Source organism: Carlito syrichta, unplaced genomic scaffold, assembly GCF_000164805.1.
Source record: "Carlito syrichta isolate Samal-C Ts95f unplaced genomic scaffold, Tarsius_syrichta-2.0.1 Scaffold169078, whole genome shotgun sequence".
Classification (NCBI taxonomy): Eukaryota; Metazoa; Chordata; class Mammalia; order Primates; family Tarsiidae; genus Carlito; species Carlito syrichta.
In genome coordinates this window covers 1051193-1076712 of record NW_007113174.1, presented here as the reverse complement: position 1 = coordinate 1076712, position 25520 = coordinate 1051193, and the positions used below count along the sequence as shown (strand labels likewise).

At 40.3% G+C, this 25520-nt stretch overlaps 1 protein-coding gene across 1 annotated transcript in view; it reads right to left on the bottom strand.

Annotated features, from left to right (window-relative positions):
• The window catches only part of BMPER (BMP binding endothelial regulator), a 252149-nt gene that overhangs the window by 177352 nt on the left and 49277 nt on the right, over positions 1–25520 (bottom strand). The window contains exons 4-6 of the mRNA XM_008051201.1: positions 15489–15571; positions 11527–11617; positions 6842–6924 (exon numbers count right to left, since the gene is read on the bottom strand). Coding sequence (XP_008049392.1) covers positions 6842–6924; positions 11527–11617; positions 15489–15571 — 257 coding nt within the window. The remainder of the gene's footprint in view (positions 1–6841; positions 6925–11526; positions 11618–15488; positions 15572–25520) is intronic.

Genomic DNA, 25520 nt, shown 5'->3' with positions numbered 1-25520 from the left:
GGACCACACTGTTGGTGGGGGACCACCCTTTGTCTAGCAAGGACGGAGAGGTTTTGTCTGAAGGCCAAAGCAGCCAGAGAAGAGAGAACAAGGGAGAGGGGTAGTGATGAGGCCAGAGAGGTGGACAGAGGCTAACCTCTGCCAGGCTGTGAAGAACATCTTCAGGAATTCAGTCTAAGAGACATAGGAAGCCATGAAGGTCTCCATTTTCTTTGTTCTCTCCAAATAACCTTCCTCAGAGTTTCATTTTCCCTGGGAGACAGCACTTTGCAATATCTAAAGTGTAAGTGAGAGCAAAGGTGTTTATGGACTTCAGGGCTTCTAAGAGCCAATAAAGCACAGTTCCTTCATCACAGACAGCCCATTAACAACCTATGTTTATTGGTAAAAATCCTCTGAACTTAATATGCCTTTGTCAGCAAAAGTAATTGATCTTGGCCAGTTAATTTGGCTGGTTTTACAGACTGAGGACTTGTCGCTCTCTTAAGAGTACCCTACAACTCTGTGGGCAATACTCCCTCCCTAAGCAATTTTCAAGAACACTGAGCCCACAGGGTTTTTTAAATAGTTTGATGAAAAGAACACAAACATCTCTCAGTGGCACCCTAATCTTTAGTATCGCAATGTTGAAGACAGGTTTTATAGAAATTTCTGTGCCAACTGTCACCATCCTGTTTCCTGAAAATATGGCTGAACGAAAGCACACAAAGCTATCTGCTATACAGATAGGCAGGTAATGAAAAGCCAAGCTTAACCCAAAAAGAAGCAAATGCGTGGTTTAACCAATGCTCAGTATACTTTATAAACTATTCTTTGCTTCAGTCTTAGAAAAGAATCATCTTTCCATTTTAAAATAAATATAGTACTTATTCACCCTGAACACATCCCATAAAGAATGCACTCTAATATGACCCAGACAGCTTTATGGAACAGCTAAAGGAACTCAAGTTGTCACTCCCCTGATTAGTATCGAGACTCTGGAGAAGCAGAGATTCTCTTGGCTCTTTTATTTATATACAGTAATGGGTAAACAGGGATGAGGCAGTTTAACAAGTACCGCATTTTCTAAGTGAGTCATAATGATATTCACACCTAAAAATGTTCGACGGTCTGCTTCTGGAATGGGTAAGAGCAAAAGGTTGTGAAATCCTCCCCAGATAATCCTCAAATGTTATCATGTTCTCAACTGTCTGGAATGCCATATAGACGGCCCAACTAAAATCAGAATGTAAATCATGTGTAAGGCATTTGTTTCATTATCTTAGGAATCCATCTCCATAAGACGAAGTGTCTTTCTGGTGGTCTGCCTCTCTGTCACCACATCACAAAAACATCAGTAGACAGATTTTCACAAATTTGGAGAGTGTAACTAAGAGTGTGGGACTTAAATACAAGCCACATGGTGTATACAATACTCACTTGGGAGTGAGGGACACTATGAAAAGTTGGCAATTCATCCATCAGAAATGGATAACACACACAAGAGATGCTTCACACACACACAACACCATAGGGTGAGCTCCAATGTAGACAGTCAACAACTGATAGCAGGATATCCAACCAGAGTTATTCTCCCAGGCAAGAATGGGCTGGCCAACTTCAAAGTTCTCTTCACAGTATGGAAGAGAAAACATTACTGTTTCTTAGTATACTACACCAAAAACCAGCAACACCAAAGAAGGAGAAGAGTGCTAACATTACTGAGCACACATGGTGCTAAGCACTAAGGACAGAAAGGTGAACCAGTAACTGTGATGCCAGGAGGCAGATTGACCTGGTGTATATAGTATTCCAAGTGCACATATCTTGGAAGTGTGGGTGTGTGTATGTGTGTACCTGTGGGGGGTCAGGGGAAGATGGCAGGTTATCTAGCAAGGGAGAGCCATGAGCCTCAGGAATCCAAATGAGAAAGCAGTTCTGCCTAAGGATCGAATACTCAGGGAGTTTCAGTGAAGCGGTGAAAACAGACTTGGAAAGGTCAAGCACTCACCAGGTGAACAAGGAGAAAAAAGGAATTCCAGCTGAGGCAGCAGCATGAGTGAAAGATTGGAGGCATAAAAGAGAATGATGGGTTTTGAAAAAGCAAGCAAACCAGTGTTCCAAACATGTGCGCATACATACATGTGTTTATGCACAGAGATGCAAATATATTAATGTATAGATAGCTATGTGTATATTTGTACACATATACATATACGTGTATGCTGTAGCTGACTTCGTTGCCCCACCCACAACCTCCCACTCTTACCACTTGAGTGCCCATAGTCAGACTTCTAACTGCCAGTACAGTCAGTCCCAGTTCAGCTTAATGATTTTCCAACTTTACAACAGTGCCAAAGCACTATGCATTCAGTAGAAAGTGTATCCATACAGCCATTCTGTTTTTCACATTTAGTATAGTTTTCAAAAAGTCATGAGATACTCAATATTTTGTTCAACACAAAATTAGCTTTGTGTTAGTTATTTGGCCCAACTGTAGGTTAATGTAAGTATTCTAAGCATGTTTAAGGCAGACCAGGCCAAGCTATTTTGTTCAGTAGGCTAGGTATATTAAATTCATCTTCAACTTAAGATATTTTCAGCTTACGAGGCATTTGGTAGAATGTAACCCCATCATGAGTTGAGCGGCATTCTGTATTTGTGTTTCTTCCTCTTAACTGTTAAAGACCACTTTGCCACCTGAGTGGCAGGCTGGAAATGCTACCCAATCAACACCCCCTGAGAGCAGCCCTCAATCAATGACTGACTGAAGCTGGTATATACATATTTCAGATCTCTCACCCTCTCAGGTTAGAAAACTTCTGAGGCATAATTTTATCCTGGCTTCCAGACTTTCCCCAGCAGGATTAAACTCTGTTAGCACACAATGGTAGCTCACTTGGTGTCTTAGTCTGTTTGTTCTGTGATAACAAAATACCTGAGATGTGCCAGGCCCGGTGGTCCAGCCTGTAATTCCAGCACTTTGGGAAGCTGAGGCAAGATGATTCCTTGTGCCTGGAGAGTTGGACAACTTGGTGAGACCTTGTCTCTACAATAAATCACAAAAATTAGCCAGGCGTGGTGGCGTGTATCTGTAGTTCCAGTTACTTGGAAGGCTGAGGTGGAAGGATCGCCTATGCCCAGCAGGTGGAGTCTGTGTTGGCCATGAGCATGCCACTGCACTCCAGTCTGGGCAACAAAGAGTGAGACTCCAATTCAAAAAAAAAAAAAAAAAAATCCTGAGACTAGGTAATTTATGAAGAACAGAAATTTCTCTCTCACAATTCTGAAGGCTGGGAACTTCAAGATCACAACATCAGTAGATTTGGTGTCTGGTAAGGGTAGCTCTCTCTGCTTCCAAGATGGCACCTTGTCCCGGCAGCCTTCAGAGGAGAGGAACACTCTGTATCCTCACATGGTTGAAGGGATAGAAGTGCAATAGGAATGAACTCCTCCCTCGAGCCCTTTTATAAAGACATTTATCCATTTATGAGAACTGAGTTCTCATGGATTAGTCACCTCCTGAATTTCCCACCTCTTAATACCACCACAATGGGGATTAAGTTTCAACACACGCCATTTGAGGACTATACCGACCATAGTGTTTGGTAACATTCCTTCAACTGGCTGCCTCTCCTTCCTTGTCTCACCTCTGCCTTCTTCCACCAGAGTCTTCTCTAGCTCCCAAATTAGCTACTGACATGCATATACTTGTCTCAAGGTCTGTTTCTGGGGGAATCCAATCTTAGACATGTAAATGTGTACACTTGTATTTATATTTATGGTCATGTTTATATATATTTGTATAGATGTGTGTAGATATGTGCAATTACAGATATGACGTATGCATACAAATAAATTGTCACAAATATTATACACATCCTCAAATGTATAAATGTGTTTATATTTATCTTACATCTCTCTCAATTTTGACCAAAGCATAACAGGTTATTATATACAGTCCTCTTTTGCACAGGGTACCCTGCAGCCTAACATTCTGATTGTCCCTCCTGTAACCTCCTCAATGGAGCATGTGGCCTCACAGGGGTCCGGTCTAAAGCCCTTCTCCAACTTTGTCCTCTCACTCAGCAAGATGGCATCTCACACCTTCACATACCCTGCATGCCAAAACTCCCAAGCCTGCTACCAGGCCAATGCTGGCAAACTTCACCCCTTACATTTATAGAGTCAGGCCATACATTTGGAATACTCCATTCTAAAACAAACATCTCCACAGTTACCACTCTTAAAACGTGGCTATTTGTTGCCAAGACATTACTTTTTTTTTTTAGTGCACTGTGTCAAAAGGTAACGAACTGAAAGAATGTTAAAAACCAGGTTATTTTAATAACAAGCCACAAAAAAAGAGCTCACACCTCAAATTTTTGTGTTCATGAAAGAAAACCTGCTTATATGACCCTCCACATACCCAAGTCTACACACAAATGTCTTATCCTCAAGCAATAGGATCCTCTATCCTCTCTATCCTCTCTTCCATTCTATTAATCTCGAGACTGACATCAGAAACATAATCAAAGTCATTAGTTGCCCTTGAAGTATTGAGGGTGGCAAAGCAGAGAACTAGAAACACAGAAATACAGGAAATTTGAATATAGGGATATAAGAAAGGAATAGACTGTAGGTCTGAGGAAACTCATTAAGCAAGAAAACTTAGGAAAGTAACAAAATCTTTAGATTTTTATTTTTTCAACCAAAAATGAAAGCAGAACTTTCAGAGGCTTGAACTTAGCCATCGGGAGTTTTCCACTCAGCATACATTATGTTTAAAAACATACAAAATCAGACTGCCTTCAGTATATTTGGGTTTGTCACCCCCGTACCTCTCTAAGCTCATCTCCACTTCCAGCACCAGAGGACTCTGGCTGACTGCTACTCGTACAGCTACAGAAACTGCCCATCCTCCTTGTCACCTTCAAATTTCCTCCCCAAGGAGGTTCCACTGCCTGACCTTGGCACCTCTATATTGGAAGGACACATTCACGTACACACGTACACATTTACAGCTTCCTATTGAAATATGCCTTGTTTTTCTTCAATCTACTCCCAGAAGAATGAGACTAACATTAAAATAACAGAAAACATTATAGCTTCCACTACAGAAGAAATAAAATTGAGAAATGAATATTTAATGGCAAACAGAAATCATTTGCTTTTAAAAAAAGCTATTGAGGTGAGTGAATTGCCTGGTCCGCGGGTTCGAGACCCGCCTGGGCAGCAAGACCTCCTCTCTACAATAAATCAAAAAATCAGCCAGGCATGGTAGTGCATGCCTGTAATTCCGGCTACTCGGAAGGCTGAGGCGGAAGGATCGCCGGAGCCCAGCAGGTCGAGGCTGCGGTGGCCGGGAGCGGCCACTGCACTCCAGTCTGGGCAGCAGCGTGAGACTCCAACTCAAAAAAAAAAAAAAAAAAAAAGCTATTTAGTCATAATCAGCAAAAGAAAAACAACATGGAAGTTGAATTTGAATATACAAGCTCATGTCCATTTTTATTAACTTTTGTATTATTTATACATTATTATATACTATAATATATACTATAATAAACATGATGTATATTATATTTTACATGTGTTTTTATAGCTATAGATGATGATAATAAATATATATATATATATATATATATATATATATATATATATATATATACTCTCTTTCTTCCTTCTTTCCTTTCTTCCTTTCCTGACATATAAAAACTATCCCTTTGGTCATGTGTACACTAATCTGGACTCTCTAGGTTGAATGTGTGTGTGCTGTAGAAAGAAGGAAAAATTTTAGAAAAGACATGTAGAGAAATGACAAATACTATATGATTTATTACAATCCACATATGATTCTGCTTTGGTGAAACTAGGATGCTAGAGTTCCCCGTGTCTTTTCTTTTTAATATTCTGAGATGCATACTGAATCATAAGTGACTTGGAAAATACATGTTCTTTATTACAAGAGATTAAAAGCTTAAAAAATATATGGTTGTACTAATCCCCTACTGTAAATAACTTGGAACAGCTGGTTAAGACTAGATTCCCCATCACTACCATCACCACTACCACCACTAATATTTTATTCTAAATTTAAAATACATTAATTTTGAAAGATTCCTTTAAAATTGTAACACTTACCAAGTTCCCATTCTCATTCCTAAGCATGCTGAAGGTATCCTTAGTACAGGAATTAAAAGTCAATAACACTTACTAAGACAAGTCTGCAGCTTTGTCTCACTAATCCCTCCTCTGCCTTGAATCTACCATTTGGGGCTATTTCCCCGTCATTCCCTCTAACCATAAATAGCCAACTCTAAGATCAAGTTCTCACCCCTCAGACTTCACTGTGGCAAGTTATGCTTATCCCCATTGCTTCCCATTTGACTGTGCTGAATAACTCAATGGCTGCCTCAGCAAGAATCTTCTCTGGCCCCAAGGAACAGAAAATCCATGACCAAAGAACAGGGTGGGTGGAGGAAAATCAGCTTCTTTCCCTCACTCTTTAGAACAGCATTTCTCAATTGAGAGCAGGTTAGCCCTCCAGGCAACATTGGGCAATACCTGCAGATATTGTTGGTTGCACAACTCAGGTGAGGAGGTTGCTGCTGGCCTCCAATGGGTAGAGGCTAGGGATACTGCTAAACATCCCACAATGCACTGGACAGCCCTACAACCAAGAATTACCCAGCCCAGGATATCAGCAGTGCAGAGTTGGGTAGATGAGCCTTTCCCTGGGCTTCACATCACAGAGATTTACTTTTCTCCTGAGAGGAGAGGAGAGAGAGACTGCAAAGATTGGGGATGCTCCTGCTGGGTGCAAGCAGCAATTAATCCAAGGACCATCTACAGCAGGACTTACAGCACAGGAACACTTGATACATTTGCTTCCTTCTGGGTGAAACTCCTCTCCTTCTTGGTACTGCACACCCTCAAATACACAGCCTAGAAAGCAGAGAAGAGTTTAGAATTAGGACAGCAGCCTTTGTTAGCCTGACACCATCCTTCTATCCACTGCCCATCTATATCCCACCTCCACTTCCACCCAACTGAGAGTCTCCTTCAACTGGTAGACAAGATAGCTGCAGTTTATATATATACATATATATATATATGAAATAACATTGAGAAATGAACAATATTTAATGGCAAATAGAAATCATTTACTTAAAAAATAAAGCTATTTAGTATAATTAGCAAAAGAAGAAAAACACGGAAGTTGAATTTGAATAAGCAAGCTCATGTCCATTTTCATTAGTAAATTACTTTTGTATTGTTTATACATTATAATATACATGATGTATATTATACATATTACATATGTGTTAATAGCTATAGGTAGATGATGATGGTGATGATGATGATGAGAGAGAAAGAAAAGCAAAAGATTGGCATGGGACCAGAGGCCCTGAAGATGGGGGAACCCAGATTGGCCCAAGGGGGAGCAGTGAACCACAGTGAGTCCTGGGAGATGCATGGTGATCATGGTGATCATGCTGATCACTACCAGAGGAACCAACCCCAGAGAGGATGGAAGAGGTAGACTGAAGGTCAAGTGACAGAAATCAACAAAGAGCTCAAGAGCAGATGACACTGAGGACTGCCACTCAATGAGTATCCAGGAATGGCACAGCCTCTACCAGGCCCTCAGTTCCCCTGATCTCACTCCATCTCCCCAGGGATCCTACAAAGAAGGGACTCATCACTACTTCTATAGATGAAGAAAATGTAGCTCACCCAGCTGGCAAGTCACAGACATGGGATTCAGACTCAGTTCTGACCCACCCGCTGCACTGTGCAGAGGGTCAGGCACAAGAAGGGCCAGAAGCAGGGCAAAAGGTGCCATGAGTTTGTAGCCCTACCCTATGTTGGTTAAAGAGTCTGTGGCCCCTACCAAGTTTGGCTAATAATAGGACCAAAACCCAGGAAGTGACCCCTATTCAGAAAGATGCTCAGGATACTTTCATAATCTAAAGAGAAGTCACAATGACCTGGAACACAGTATAGACAGGAACCCATGTCACACAGGCCACAGGAGGACTATCAGTTATTGACAAATTCACTTTATTCAGGACCATCTTTACAAGGTGCCTGGCCAGGACAGTTGAGGTCACTTTCCTCATAGAAGGCAGTGCTAGAAGCAGCCCTAGTGCAAAACTTAGGAAAGCAGACTCAAGGCACACCAACTAAAGCCATCAGCAGAACCTGCCAAACTCTCGGATCAGCAGGTTTCTAACAAGGGAGAACAAGTATTGTCCCAACCTGATCTGGCTGCTGGCCCTATTCATCTTAAAGTCAGAAACGGAGCCCTTTGTTCAACTGAAAGGCATGTAGGCAAATGCTACTGAGCCCAAAGGTGAATTGCCATGAAGTGAAACCATGGTTTAAAAAAATGCCCAGGAATAACAGCTGTTTGATAACCACGTCCAGAGGTAGCAATCAACCACTTTCTTGCTATTCTCAGTAATACAGGAGGATTTGATAAGTGTGATTCCCTCCTAGTGGCTGTATCTTAGCGTTGCTAATCATGACAGATGCCCAGTCGTCTCTCTTTAAAGTACGCCTCCCACAAGATGTCTTTAATTCTTTCCCTAAATGTTTGCACCATTGATTTTCTCATACAGATTGCCAAGCTAACTATAATAATCTACATTTGATAGCTTAAAATAAAATAAGATAAATAAATAAATAAATAAAAGTTCTATGCAAACTGTTCCCATCACAACCCACCATCGCTGAGCAAAAAATCAGACGAAAAGGAAGGAGCAGACAACCAAGAATGCGCTGAAATCTGTTTCAGGAAGAAACCGACCACAGACTGTACATGTTTGTCATTATGTGGAATACCATTCCCTGATCAATGACAGATGCCAGTCCTTCTGAATTACCAAGGAGAATACCCCAAGAATTCCCGAAGGAGAATACCCCAAGACTTGATTGTGCCTATCTAGACTTACCTGAGACCTCCCTCCCAAGACAAAGGATAATGCCTTCTGGAAGCAGTTCCTTCTGAATCTTCCAATTTGCATTGCTTTGTGATTAAGGGGTGGGAGCAAAGTTGATTCCTACCCCAGAATCAAGGTCGCAGAGCCTGCCCAGGTGTCAGGGGCTTAGTTAGTGGCACTGGCATACCAACTTTTAAAGATGATCAGCCTTCCAGAGCACCTGGACCAAAACAGAACAATGCCCACCATGTGGGTGGGTGTGGGAGGTGGTGCAGTGTTGTGATGAGAAAAGTGAAGGGCTGGAATCCAGCCACACATTTGACCCTTTGGATTGGACATCGTCTCAATCCAACAAGGAGGTTATATCCTAAATATCTTCATACCATGTCAAGTCTGATATTTCCACTACCAGGACCTTGGTCAGGCACTTGATTCTCACTGGGTCTAATTTTTTTCTGTGTGAACAGTGGACGATACCTTGCCCCTCACTGGACGGTCATGAGGGCCCAGCCCTGCAATATGAGCACTTATGGAGCTCAACCCTATCCTTCCTGGTTTTTAACCAAAAACTAGAGTGAAAGAAGCAATTGCTCAAATATAGTAACTTTGCTGAAATAAATTCACTGTGCTATTTGTGGACGCATCGTTTCAAAGGCAGCATAAAAACATGACTATCTTCTAAGTGAGGAGAATGTTATATATGGTGATAGGTGTTGAGCTTCAAGTGTTCCTCTTCATTAGTGGTGCCCTGGTAGGGTCCCACGGTTGTGAGCAGCGTTTACTCTTAGTTGATTCTGTGTCAGTAAAGCAACAGTCTACTCACCATAACTGAATTCACAGTTAAGAGCTATGACAATTTTAAAATCTCTGTGGCATATAAAATTTGTTCTGTTATTGTTTGTTGTTGGCTGTGTAAAGAAATTATCTGGGAGACTTGAGTCCCCAGAAATCCTCAGATATTCTGATGAAATTGGTCTGGGATGCAGTCTGGGCATCAAGATTTATTTTTAAAGATTTCCTGGCCAGGTACAGTGGCTCAAGTCTGTGATTCCAGCAATTTGGGAGGTAGCGGCGAGAGGATTACCTGAGCCCGAGGGTTCAAGACCAGAATGGGCAACTTGGCGAGACCTCATCTCTACAATAAATAAAAAAATGAGCTGGGCATGGTGGCACATGCCTGTGGTTCCAGCTACTTGGAAGGCTACAGTGGAAGAATCGCCTGAGCCCAGCAGGTCGAGGCTATGGTGGCTGTGAGTGTGCCACTGCATTCCAGCCTAGGCAACAGAGTGAGACTCCAACTAAAAAAAAAAAAAAAGGCTTCCAGGTGATTCTAATGTGCTGCCTGGAGCACTACTGATTAACTTCCTAAAGAGCCTATAGTCATCTAAGGGCATGGTTACTTGATACAAACCTTTCAGTGCATTCAAAAGGAAAAAGCACTCAAACAAACTGTTTCATAGGACCAAAATAACTAAATTATGGAAAAAATTATTTTACTTTCAACCAGTTTCTGGTCTTCACATAAGTTCATCCAACAATACAAGCTTTACAGAAATCCCAGTGTGAAAAGGAAGCTAAATAAAGACTGCCTAGGGAGCTAAGGAAGGTTAGAAGTAAGTGGAAACTGACTGTCCTTGTCATTTAAAGATGAGGAAGTATTGAACTCTGAAAGGGACTTGGGTCTACCGCGCATTTGAGAAGAGAGGCAGGCACCCAGGAGAGGAGCCTGGGCTCATCTCTGCAAAGCATCCTGCTGTGGTACCCTCTTCACAGGAAACTTCCAAGAACAGAAAGACCTTTGGAGATTAACCTCAAAAGCAGAGTAGTAGTTGCAAGTATCACCACTGTGAGGAAAAGCACTCAGAGAAAACCCAAAACGCAGAACACCTGTCAGAGACTATCGGCCAGTGGCTTAAGAGATCAGGAAAAAAAAAAAAAAAAAAATCCTCTCACCTCAAAATCCCCAGGCTTGCATGTAAGAGCAAGAAAAGATGCAGGAGGCCTTTGTAATCCTGTTCAGAAAAGTAAGAGGAAACATTCCAGCCACTGGAAAGGAAAATCTCTTTGCTGTCAGCTAGGAAGTAGGGCCCTCTAAAAAAGAGAGAGGGGTCTACCTTGTTGAACCACACCAAAAACTGAGACCAGCAAAACCCTAAGCTAAATTCACTTCGGGACACAGCTCTCAATTTCAGAAAACATCTGGTCACTTCATCACCACAGTGAGTTCTGGCCACGATATTGCAGTATGAAGCAGTAAAAAGACATTTCTGGAAGCAAGGGAAAGCCACAACTTTTCCTTCCAAAATAAGCGTTACCTGTGGCCCCGTGGAGTGGAAAGCAGGCCTCCCGAGCCTGGAGAGCGCTTGTGCCAAGACCTCCAACACGCTGCATTCATACTGGGCACACTGAGGTAGCCAACCGGACATTTCTATGCAAAGGAGTTTGCGCTCTAAGACCATTAGGTACACAGATGTAACATGAGGAAAATTCCCATCAGGAAGGATGGGGGAAATCATGCATTTGTGGGAGAACACAGAGAGATTTCCACAGTACCATGCTGCTCCAGGGAGCCTTCCAGACTCCCCTTCCTGAGGACGGGTACCTGGACATGTGGGGCAGCACGTTCCCAGATGCTCCGAGGGGTTTTTACAATGAACAACACAGCGCACCTCAGACTCTGTGACAACGCCCTCCTGAAAAACAGAATAATACAAGCAAAATCAGCCCAGAATCCACACTAAGTTACTACTTTTGGAAAGTGACCAAGGTAGGAGAAGCATCCGAGCACAAAACTGCAAGACAGGGGTGGGTGTCAGGTCCAGAGGTTCGTATGTGGTGTCAATGAGGTAAGGTCCCGTCATACCCATATCGATGCTTTAGAACTCAGACTGCAAATCTGTCACCTATTTTTGTTTTTTTTGTGTGTTTTTTTGTTGTTGTTTTTAAGTCAGAATCTCACTCTCACCCAGGCTAGAATGCAGTGGCACAATCACAGCTCACCACAGCCTCAACCTCCTGGGCTCAGGTGATTCTTCCTCCTCAGCCTCCTGAGTAGCTGGGAATACACCACCATGCTTAGCTAATTTTTTTGTAGAGACAAGGTCTCACTATTGTGTCCAGGCTGGTTCCAAACTCCTGGGCTCAAGCGATCCTCCTGCCTCAGCTTCCCAAAGTGCTGGGCTTAAGCTGTGAGCTAACACACCCAGTCAGAAATCTAGTTTGTAAGACTTACCTGCTATCAGTCAGTACCTGACAAAGTTTAGCTACCCAATCACAATTGTTTTTGTTTTCCATACTTACTATGTTTTCTATCATTGTTATTATACCTCAAGTCATTAATTATGAGGCACAGAGTAAAAGCATAATATTCCAGACTAGCATCCAGAGATCCTAAATCCTTACCAGCCTTCAAGAAATTACTAGACCAGCTCTGCAATCTTAGAAATGTTATTCTGCCTCACATAGAGCCCGGGTCTCAGTTCTGTTAAGCAACAAATGAGTTTTTTTTTTAACATTTTTAAATTCATTTTATCTATATCATAATAGAGACAATAATAAAATCAAGTGAATCATTTGCAAATGGATACTGAGACCAATATCACCTTAATATCCATTAAAATATTTTAAAATTAATTTTTAGAGTTGGTCTTTGAAGGGTTTTCTTCAGAGTCTCTACCCATTTTGTAAATGGATTGGTGTTTTTGTTTGTTTGTTGAATTTTCTTGCGAGGAGAGGTACAGCAGTGGCAGAAGACATATAAACAATCTGACAGCTAGGTCAATTTCTTCATCATGTCTACTACCACGTTGTCTCAATTCAACAAGGAGGGTTATATCCTAAATGTCTTCATATCATGTCAGGCCTGAGGTTCCCACTACCCATTTATTGTGGTCTATATCACATTTGGGAAAGAAAAAACAACTCCCAAAACACTAGCCACATACAACATCAAAAAAGGATCCACGCTTTAGTTATATAACTGAAGTGATGCAAAAAGTTATGGCCCAAGATCAATTTTCCTTCAGTATCTGCAATCCAGATGGAGGATGCAGGTTACTTCCCAGCATGAATTTCCTGTCTGTGATCTTCAGATTTTCCTCTTCCAATAAGAAATTAAAACCAGGGGGAGAAAGGTAAATTTCTCACCATCAGAACTCCTTTGGTAGGAGGACATAAGAAATAAGGCTGGGCTCAGTGACTCAGCCTGTAATCCCAGCACTTTGGGAGCCCAGGGTGAGTGGATTGCCTGAGCCCACAGGTTTGAGACCAGTCCGGGCAACTTGGTGAGAACTCGTCTCTACAATAAATCAAAAATTATCCAGGCATGGTACCACAGACCTTAGTTCCGGCTACTTGAGAGGCTGAGGCAGAAGGATCACGGAGCCCAGCAGGTCAATGCTGGGGAGGCTATGAGCCAGCAACTGCACTCCAGCGTGGGCAATGGAGTGAGACTCTGACAAAAAAAAAGAAAGAAAGAAAGAAAGAAAGAAGGTAGAATTTAATTCAAGTGACTAGACCAGATCTTTAGACTCCCTGTTACCTGTTTGGTATCCAGTTGCACACAGTCCATGCAGGCTTGTAATGACAGTCTGGCCTACTGCTTACAACCACCCTAGGAGATAACACTATTTCCATTTTACAGAAGCTAAAAGTGAAGGGCAGCAAGGTCAGGTGGCATGAGAGCCTGTATTACACTTACTGCCTAAGTCTTCTCAGATACTGCTTGTACCCCAAGAAGAGTGTGCAGAGAGAGGCTGCATTTCCATCGTTCTGAGAAGGAATAAGATTTCCCTGATAGATGCCAGTAAACGGTCATTTTCTGCATTTTGAGATGAGGTTTCATTTTCTAAAGAAGGAAGCAAGGAAGCAGGGGAGGAAGGGTATCAGCTGAGCAGAAGAGCATCTGTGGTAGGTTGGCTTTCTGCTTACTAAATGAAATATTATATTAGCTAGCAGGCTGTAAATGAGGCTTTAGAAAAGAAGGAGAAGTGAAAGACAAAGCCCATCTTTGGCAGGTAGCATCCTCTTTCTACGCTCCATTCTGCAGTTCAGCATGTCCTGACTCCCAAGATCCCTGCATCGTTCTCTCTGGGCCCTGCTGAATGGCCAATAAGCAAAGAGGATAAGCAATAGGAGTCTCAGGGTTAACAACTGATAACAACTTCATGTATATTTCAGGCAACAAATAGTCCCTCCCATACAACAGCTTCTATTTAATTTAAACAAAGTCTCCATATAACACCAGCAAAATTCACCCCAGTGCATGTAACTTGAAGACCTTCAAGACCTCAGATTGCTGTAAAGAAATGCTATACTAGATTCCAAAGTGCATGTGGTTGTCTTATATAACACGATAACCATGCCTTTGAGAGTACCCCTACCAAAGAGTAGAAATTTCACTGGGGTAGAGGTAGGTTGGTAAAAATTTTGGAACAAATGTGGGCTGTTGGTGTTATTAAAACTCGTTGCTCCCATTTTTTTGCCATAACACTGATGGAACCTATAACCTGAAGTAAAAATTCAGCAAAGATTTGTTGATTTAATGAAACTATTATTTATATTTGTTCTGCCTACTGCTTATTTTCACAGATAACTTAGATTTCCTACATAAATAAGCTGAGTATCTAACAATAAAAAACTAAATGTCTTATGAATGAATATACCTACCAAGGGCATATAAGAGCCACATGACTATGTAAAATTTCTATTTCAATAAACTAAATGTCAATATGCTTAAGATAAGGGCAGAGAGAAACATTTATTGTTATGCTGAACTTTCAGTCTCCTCTAAATGCAAAAGCATATTCTTGAACAGTGAGATGGAGTTAGGAATAAAATGATTTAACAACACATTTTCAAAAAAGAAGAATTTTTAAGTTATGTCAAAATTAGATGAGCATTATTTTTTAATAGAGTATTTATATAGAGATAAGAAAAGGAGTTTGAAAATGTAGGTTCTTCATTTCCCCTTTGGTTTATCTTGCTGTGTTTAATACTTATAGGGATTACAGCTTTGTGGGATTGCTGTTCTTTTCTGAGTTCAGCAAGGATCAGCCACAATGGACTCCTTAGCTGCTGAATTGGTGGTTCTTAAATTTGTCCAGTTGAAATCACTGAGTGACAGTATACAAATTACTTCAACTTAATATAGTTTATAGATTGGCTACAGTTCAGAATCTTTCTAAATCAAAGAAGGAAAACATATATCCTCTAACAATACTTCTTTTCTGCTAACAGGAATTCATGTTTTGCTCAAAGATGACTCCACAGGAAGACATGAATTTTCCCTAAGGACATCTGCATCTTCCCAGAGCTTTTCCAGGCACAATTTAACAATGGTGGGCAATTCTACTGTGTGTCTCTGGAAGCAAGTCTTACACAATATCCATGCTGTACCTGTCTCGATTGTCACGACAAATGCATATACAAGGATACAGGTGCTTTTTCATTTGTTTTTCATTTTTGTTTGGCTTTTGGGGATTTTGCTCTCTGTTGTCCAAAGAGGCTGCTAAAGAGGACTATATGAATTCTTTTTCACTGGAGAGTAAAATAATTGAACTTTACCTGGCACTGGCGCAGGACACAGGGCTCAGCCAGGCTCTGCCATTTGAAGGAGCTGTTATAGGTATTTCCTTCATAGGTGCAACCTACACAGGAAACACAGAAGCAGGAAGAAAGGACAAGAATGAATGCTGTTTTCTTTTATCTTTGGAGCAAAAGAAGTTATGTCTTCTAAGCCCAAACCAGTGATCACTGGAGTCACCATGCTCCTTGGTTATTTTTTCCCAAAACACAACTATGTCTTCTAAGTATCCACATTTATTCATTGTCTCATGAGAAGATTAACCTCATGGACTATATTATCTAGTGCAAAGCCATAGATGGTTGAACTATCATGGCTAAAATGCATAATCTCATTATTTTATTTATGCCTAATGACATATGAGGAATACCAGAGCTAAAAAAAAAAAACAACAACACACACCATGAAAGAGGATCTTTTAAGAGACTAAATGAACTCAAAATCACTGAAGATCAAGAGAAAAGTTTAAGACATGGAAGAAATAAAAACATAAAATTAAAATAGAGGAATGAATTGCAAAATTCTATGTCCATCTAAGATTCTCAAAGAGCTACTATCTTCTTCACCAGATAAAACCTTCCAAGTCTTAGCTTCTAGTTCTAAGAGATATGATTTCATATTTCACTTGTATTTTACTTTTAGGTAGTAAATTAAGTTACGCAAAACTGAAACTTATGTATGGATTATCACATTTAATTCATTGGCCAAAGCAGAAGTCATACTAATTTATTGGCAAAAACACAAATCAAAGGCCAGAGATTCTCAAGAGCAGAAGCAAGCCAGTTAGTTTGAGTTTCTATAGGAAGACCCAAATAAATAACAGAGTGAAGATCACAGCCTAGGTCTTGAGTTCATTTGTACAAAAAAGAACCTCCACACTGTGGGTTAAACTATCTGGGAAGATTCACCTGGCTGTGCCTATAATCACTATATCCTTAGGAATCCACCAGGCAAAGAGATTTACCAATAATAGCCTAGATTTCTTAACCCAAAAAGTATAGAAGCAGGCACACATGAATGTAATGATGCAGAAATAAAAGAGTCTGGCACTCTGTTTCAATGACTGACTTCTTGCAAGCTAATCAACCTCAATTCACATCAGTTTTTCTTCTCCAAGATACGAGAGGATACTCACCTCCTTCCATGAGATCTTTTAGATACTGCTATAGTTTTTTTTTTAAATCCTTCTTTATACATTCAATCAGATTAATAAAGGACACAGAAAAATTTCAACTGATGTTTTCCTATACTAAGAATCATGATCTGAATTCCCAAAGAGTATGAATGATTGAAAAGAGCTCAGTCATACTCTGCTCTCTAGATCCTACAAATCAGATTACTAAAATACACTGCTGATTGGAAACATATTAGGGAAATGCTTTCACTATATATTTTTTAATTTCCTTTGCATGAAGTGTTACAGAGATAAAATGTTCAACCACAGGAACCCCTAGCACACACTGCAAATATTTATGCCAAACCAAGAATGAATACAGTAAATTTTCAACAATGAAAACCAATATAAAACAATTTGGGCTAGCATAAATCTTACTGAACAAATGCACTTACAAAAGACGTGCCATGTGCATGTCTGATCCACTAACATAGACTCATTCAGATAATAAATAACTTGTTCCTAGAGATTGAGGCGGGGAAATCAGAGAACCAAATCCAATTCATGTTAAGTCCAAGTAAATATGAAACGCCTGCCAAGTCAGCCAGTGGAGTTTCCGAATATGTTATATATTTTCATCTGAATTAAAAAACTGAACGGGTGATTTTTTGCTACGAATAGAGCAGACAAAGATCTTGCCTTTTTTACTTTGAAGGAGGAAGAGTACTACAAAACCCATGTAGACCAGGGGTATAAGAGACTGTTCCTTAGCAATGCCAGGTCATATGCAAAGGGCTCCCAGTAGTAACACACGGCTGCTTGGAGTATTCCACTCTGTATGAAATAAAAAGTACTGGAACAAGCGCTCCACAGGCAGGAGACCCAGTAGTGTCTTCTGCTTCAAACAGCTGTCAGGTGAAAGCCTTGCTCCTCCAGCATATTTTACCATGTAAAAAGAAAATGGGCAATAATACTGGGAAAACAGGTGAAGGGCAGATTGTGAAGGAATCCAGACTTAACTGCCCTTGTTTACATGTCAATCTACCACACCTGAGTCCATATAATAGCTTTTTCCAGTCGATGGATGAATCTGAATGACTAAATGGATTCTAATACATCTGTGGAAAATCTCTGTAGCAACAGTAATCTATACCTTTTCCTTCTTTATCCACCCTTGCTGGCATCACCTAGTCATGGAGACTTCAGTTTATCAAGCACTACAGGAGATTTCACATGTAAGGATTCTTGGGAATAAGATAATTAAAGAACATTTTCACTGCTATTTGAGTTCATGTTCTAAGACAAACATGTAATCTTAATGCAAGACACCAGCTTCAGCTATGTGAAGACTCAGATATACACAGCACTTTGGGAGGTTGCGCTAAGAGAATTGTTTGAGCCCAGGGGTTTGAGACCAGCCTGAGCAACTTGGTAAGACCTCATCTCTACAATAAATCACACAAAAAAAATTAGTCAGGCATGGTGGCATGAGTCTATAGTTCTAGCTACTTGGAAGGCTGAGGTGGAAGGATTCACTAAGCCCAACAGGTGAAGGCTGCAGTGGCCATGAGCATGCCACTGCACTCCAGCCTGTGCGACAAGAGTGAGACTCCAACTGAAAAAAGAAAAAAAAGAGCTTCAGAAATACATATGCTTCAGAAATAAACGACCTTGTTTTCTGTTAGGCAAACTTCTTTAAAATAAATTCTTTTTCCACCAACTTTATGCTGCTAATCGGGTAAACAGGCAATATCTTGCCCCTATTTTTACTTTCTTAAATTTTATTTTAAGATGTGGGGTACAATTCAGGATTAGGCATACAAGGGATCATCATATAGGTAAAGCTTGGGCTTCCCTTTGGTTCCCACTTTGCCTGGTTTAAGATCAGGTAATCTTATTGATGTGGTTTCCCCAACACAACCCACCCTGGCAGTATCCCGCTACTGCCAATCCCTTTCTTATAGTATTACAGTAAATATTCAGGATCTGCTTATGAGTGAGAACGTGTTTCTTTGTTTCTGTGAAAAAGCACGGAGTATGACGGACTCTAAATCTGTCCAAGTTGCTGCAAAGTACATATGTTTGTCCTTCTCTATAGCTGAGTACTATCTATTGTTTATATGTACCACATTTTTAAAAATCCGGTCCATTTTTGATGGGCAACACAGTTGGTTCCATGTTTTTGCTATTGCAAATAGTGCTGCAATAAACATGTGTATACAGGTATCTTTTTGTAGAATGATTTGAGTTTCCCTGGGTATATTCCCAGTAGGGGGATTGCTGGATCATATGGAAGGTTAATGCCTAGTTCTTTTAGAAATTGCCATGCTGTTTTCCAAAGAGGTTGCACTAGTTTGCATTCACGACCCCATTTTTATTTAAACTTCCAAAGTCAAATATACAATTTCTCATTGACCATAGTAGAAAGAGAAAGAAAATTTTCCATCATACATTCAAGCAGTACTTCACAAACTACCACTAGTGAAAGACCAATTTGTTTTGTTTTTGCTTTTCTGATTCATTGTAGATTGATTCTTTTAAAAAATATAATTTAAAAATGACATTGAGCTGGGCATGGTGGCTCACACCTGTAATCCCCAGCACTTTGGGAGGCAGAGACAAGAGGGATGCCTGAGCCCAGGGTTTCAAGACCAGCCTGGCAACTTGGTGACACCTCGTCTCTACAATAATTTTTTTTAAAATATCAGCTGGGCGTGGTGATGCACACCTGTAGTCCCAACTACTTGGAAGGGTGAGGCAGAAGAATTGCCTGAGCCCAGTAGGTCGAGGCTGCAGTGGCTGTGAACCTGGCAACAGAGTGAGACTGACTAAAAAAAAAAAGACTTACTAGAAAAATTGAATTTAAAAGAAGCAAAATATAAGCCCAATTTTTAAATTATTACATGTAATAGACATAAAACACTGTTGAATCATATTAAATGTTTCTAATTGCTTCCTCTCTGTTTCTGTACTTATCTTTCTGTAAACCAGCATACTAATTCATGGACCATTGGGTTCTTGCAGCACACATTCTGGGTATCATTATATTGGGGGATATGCCATGCAAGTGGAGGAACAACGCAAAGAAACAACATAAATATTTCAAGCTTCAATGTTTAGAACTAGAAGCAAACTAATAGAAAATATGGGCCATCTCTTTCATTTTACAGATGAGAAAATTTGCACAGGAAGCCTAAAGTGGCTTACTCCAAGCTAGAAGGAAATAGGTGTGAAACTAACACCAGAATCCAGGTCTTGCGTGAAATTCACATTTTTACATTCAAGTATACACTGATAGTATTATTTTGGCATTTTCAAATTTAGCACAATATCCTTTGTACTGAGGACTTCATGGCTCAAGGGAAAAAGCCAACATTGTTCTCATAACATTAAGTGATAGCAGACCAGTAACTAAATGAAAGAATCAAGGAGTGGGGTACTCAGATGAATGGTTGTGTAAAGACATAGCAACAAGTAGCTTTTTTTTCTTTAAATATTTTAAAATAAACTTTCACCAAGGGAATTTATAAGCATTCAGTGTTTTCTTCTTGGTGATAAAAAGCTTTTGCAATTCTACAAGCTTCAATAAAACTATCAGGACGGCAGAAGGAGGAAGTGGTTATTTTCTGATAAAAATCACTACAATATATTTAATACAGTAGCTCTCAACCAAGGACAATTTTGCCTTCTAGCCCACCACTCACCCAGGGGACTTTGGCCAATTTTAGGAGGCATTTTTGGTAGCCACAACTGGGAAGTGTGGAGTGCCATAGGCATCTAGTGGGTAGCAGTTAGGGATGCTGCCTAAATACCCACAATGCCCACCCCAAATTAATCAGCTCAAAATTTCAACTGTGCCAACGTTGAAAAGCCCAGATTTAAACCATCACACAGAGTACAATTGTTCTTTCTTACATTTAAAATAATATTTTTAAGATGAGCCTAAGCTAGCTATACTTTACTTTTGTATGTATTTTGGCTTTTTATGTTTAATATTTTCCGGGTGGGAAAGAGATTCAGAGTTTTTTTTCTAACATTCATACTCTTGTGGAGAGGTTTGACATAGCCAACTAGTCAACTCAGACAACACGTGGCAGTGGAAACAGGAAGAATACAAATTAATTGAATCCACAGTTAAGCAATAAAACTCATTTTTCCTATTAGTTGTAACCTTTTTTCGGTGGCCACATTATCCCAAGGGAGCGAGAATGCCGCACATTTTCATCATTTTGTTGTTAAAATAGCTGTTAAAAATCATCAGGACCATAAAAAAGTGGCACTGGCCTTCTAACGAGTCTTAGCTGTGCCTAGTTTCACCCTTTGAGTCTTAATCCTCTCATTTTTCATGTTAGCATTAGTCTCAGCACAAAGAACTCAATCTTACATTCCAGTAACTTAACTGCTGGTACCCAAAGCCTTCACAACATGGCCCCAACCTACATTTTTAGCTCCTTCCCTTCATCCGTGGCATGCTTCTGAATGTGCATTCAGATTCCTCAGCTGAGGCTATCTGGCTTCAACCTCCGCCATCCCATGGAAATGTCACTTTCTCAGGCTGTAGCTGCCGTCTAAGTGCCCAGCTGAAGGACATTTAGTCTTTCTCAAACAGGACCAATCTGCAGCATGCTGACCACGCTTTCATGCTCTCTCTCAATTATCTCTCCAAACTCTCTGCTCTGGCCTCAGCTAATCTGGTTGTTTCTCACTTGAACTATATTATAACAAGCTCACTGGTTGTGATGGCGCCTTTTTCAAGGCCTCTCCTCCTACACAGCTGCCAGTGCTCCTTCAGGTCTGATTATGTCATTCACATCCTTGAACTTTATCAGTGAACAAAGATGGGCAGGTACCTACCCCCAAACATTCTTCTCCAGATGAATTGGATCAGAGTTTCCAGAGGTAGGAAGTGGAAGAGAACTCTAAAATGCAGCTGTAGCACTGCAACCCCAGAGCTGAGAGAGCTTGTGTGTAAGGTTCTTTACATATTTCAAAGAAGTCACCCAGAGGTCCAGCAGGGAAAGACATTGGTCTTTTAGAAATTACAGGAAAGCCGGGCTCGGTGGCTCAGCCTGTAATCCCACGCCTTTAGGAGGCTGAGGTGAGTGGATTGCCTGAGCCTGCGGGTTCGAGACCTGTCTGGGCAGCGAGACCTCATCTCTACAGTAAATCAAAAAATCAACCGGGCGTGGTAGCACACGCCTGTAATTCCGGCTACTTGGAAGGCTGAGGTGGAAGGATCGCCGGAGCCCAGCAGGTCGAGGCTGCGGTGGCCGGGAGCAGCCACTGCACTCCAGTCTGGGCGACCGAGTGAGACTCCAACTCAAAAAAAAAAAAGAAAAAGAAAGAAAGAAATTACAGGAGGTACCAATGGTGGCAAGTCAGTGAGGAAAGGGTCCACTCATGAGGCACTGAAGGTGGGAGATCAGGGTAGAAAGAAACCACACTTCGGGGCAGTACAATAAACAGTTTTCTAGACAAGCAAGTCAATTAATCACGTTTCTATCCCATGTTTACAATTACATTGATTACACTTGACAGCTACATTGCTTTCAGCTTTGCTTGGTCACCTGCACCCTGTGACTCATTACTGGGAACATGCATACCCTTTAGAGACCAACCTTGGCCAGAGGCTGCTCCCTAGGGGAGGGTCACAAAGAAGTCAGAAACAGGAGAAAAGAGGCAATGTCCAGACAATTACCTCACAGCAGCCAGGATTGAAAACCACTGACCTTTACTATAAAATCCAAACAAGTCCCAGACCTGGCCTCAACTCATGTCTTCAACCTTTTTTCTGCTGCTACCAACCCCATATTTTCTCTGCTGCAGACAAGCTATATTTGGAATTCTCCCAAGCCTGGCCAGATGATCTCATTCTGTGATTTTGCCCGTGCTGGTCCCTTCTTGGAGAGCCTGGATTTTATCCATTGTCTCAACCTCCATCACCCCTACACGAACACCTATGTAACTAAGGATCTCTTTTCTTGCCTAACTCGTCCTTCAAGACCCAACACAAGGTCTAGCCCCTGGGACACCTTCCATGCAACTTCTCCACTCAGGGTATGCTCCTATGCTCTTTCTCTATGCACAATGCAAATTTCCAGATCCATCACAGTACTTTGTATATAGCCAGTACTTAATAAATGTTTCACTTCTTTGGTAATAAATAATAAGCACCAACATACAGCTATTCCTGAAACCACTGAAATAGAACATAGAAAGGAGGACATTTACTGGACCTCTTGTCTTCTCCTCTTGGGCATGTGGACCCATTCAATCCCTCCTCCAGAAACAGCAAAACTTTCCTAGTGCAATTCAGAGAAATTAATTCTCAGCAGAGTGCCATTTCTTTCTAAAATTCACTTTGGATCTTCAAACTCGTTTATTATTTTGTGTTCAGATAATCACGCCAGCAGTCATAGTTACTAAATTAAAACTGATGTCTCTGAAGTCAATTCATTCCAATAGGCACAGGGAAACAGCAGGCAGGTCTGTCATGCTGTGTGTCTTCCAGGCCATCTGATAGTCTACCCCCACTCCCCTGAACTTGGGCAATAAACCCCAAATTACCCCCAGACCTATACAATTTGTTTAATGAACCACTTTTCGGACACTGTTCTCCAGAAACATATGGAAGTATAATCAAAAGGGATAAACGCAAAATCTGACTAGCCATTCTAAGGCTTAAATTGTATCCTTAAGAGTTCATTTAAAACAGGCTTTTATTACACTTCAAGGCTAAACCTACCATGAATCCTGCAGGCAATTTTGCTTATTTTTTGGCTAATGGGAATTTTATAGTCAAACCATTTCCTCAATCCCGAGAGAAAGAATCAGACTCATGAACTGAGCTAGTAAAGACTAGTGTATACCCCATCTTCTCCACAAATTATTTTTCATAGCTTTTATTATTTTGTTTCCAATTAAGAATCTAATATGTGATTAAAATAAAATAATTGACAATAGAAAAAGACAAGGTAGAAGGCTATTTAACTTAATTTTTGTGTGTTTATGAATAGACCAAAATACACAGAAATATCAGATGATTGTAGTGAATCACTTGCAATTTCAACTTATTACACCAATATAAAGGCACACAAAACCTCAACGTGACTTACTTGGATTTCTAATCTTTGTGTTTATTGCGGACTGTAAAGTGATGAAATTGTAGCTCTTAGTCTTATAACTTTATAGCATTACATACAATATCTGGCATTGATGGTAAGGTAATAAAATAAATTCTATGAGCTACAAATAAATTGGGCTTCTAGTCAATAAAGTATGCTTGCGAACCTTTAATATAATTAATACAGTACAGGAAATATGCAACACATTAGGAGAAAATGCTTGCAACAACTTTTTATACATCAACCATCATTTTTGCATGTGTTCTCCTCTTACTATAAACACTTCTAAATATAGGAGTGCCTCTTCCTCTGGGTTGAATCACATTGACGCAACCATCAGAACCGCACTGTCAAATAGCCAGCCTCAACTGCCCTTCAATAGGCAAAAGAGGAAACTAACCTGAGTTCATACTGAGCAAAAATAAAGGAAGGAAGACAGTATTATACCAGGAGAGACTGTCCCATCATATATGGAATTCCTAACTGGTAACAAAACCAAAAAAAGTTATGACTGGTTTTCTAATGTAGGCAAAGAAATGTCACCAAAGGTCATTTCCAAAGATGAGTTCCAAAACAATTTTTGAAAAATATTATGTGACTGATCCTCCAACAGAAAAAAAGGAAAGGAAGAGAAAAAAGAAATCATTGCATAATTATTATAGATGAGGCATTGTGCTTGGAGTTTTCATATGGGACTTAATTTTATTCTCATAAAAGCACTACAGGACAGAAAACAGTTTGCCCTCAGTTTTTAAAAATGAGGAAACCAAGGCTAGAAAAGCCAAATTACTTTCCCAGGATCAAACTGCCACTCTTCTGCCTTACTCCAAAAGCCATGTTCTGTTCACTATTTGGGTTCTGCTGAGCACAGAGAAGCGGCTCAGAAAGTGGTAGTTTCAATCGTAAAAATAATATCCCTGGGGAAGATGACATGTTGTCTTTCAGTGATACTTTAAAATGATGTTCCAGTGATGACTAAAAGCCAGTATTAAAAGGTAAAATGCAGGGTCTGTGACTGGAGTGGCAAGAGCTGATTTTATGGCTTTATGTTTAAACTCCATTCTAAGTATCTTTACATTTGGCTACTTATTATGCTAAGCCTTGAGCCTTTTGACATTAGGAAGCAACCAATAATGAAGACTCAAAGCATCAAATTCAAACACTGAGGGGTGTATTTGTGCATTTTTTTAATAATAGGAACACGCTTCACAGTTTAAAGTGCATGCTAGCAGCCTAAGAAGACAAAATTTAATTAAAGACAACAAAACAATCAACAATCTCATACAATAAACTACGGTAGCTACAGACAAAAAAAATGAGTGGTATCCTCAGTTTCCCTAAAGTAATTTCAAAGACATCAGTGAATATCTCTAATGGCCTAAAGAATAAATGAGTCGTATACAACACATATGTAAAATACCATCTGTCTCTCATGTATTACCCCACATGGTTTTTCTACTTTGCAAAGTACAGTACATGATGTAATATTTATGGTTGATTAAACAGGTATTCAGGGCTCATTGGGGAAAAAATTATCAGAAGTACTCTACCACTATCCTTTTTCTTTTATTTTTTGTTTTGAAATAATTATAAATTCTTAGGAAGATGCAAACAAATATACAGGAAAGTTCCATGTACCCTTTGCCCAACTGCCTCCAGGTTAACATCTTGTGTAACTATAGTACAATATCATAACCAGGAAACTGATATTGGTGCAACCCACATATCCATATATTCATATATTACCAGTTCTACAGGCACCTGTGTGTGTGTGT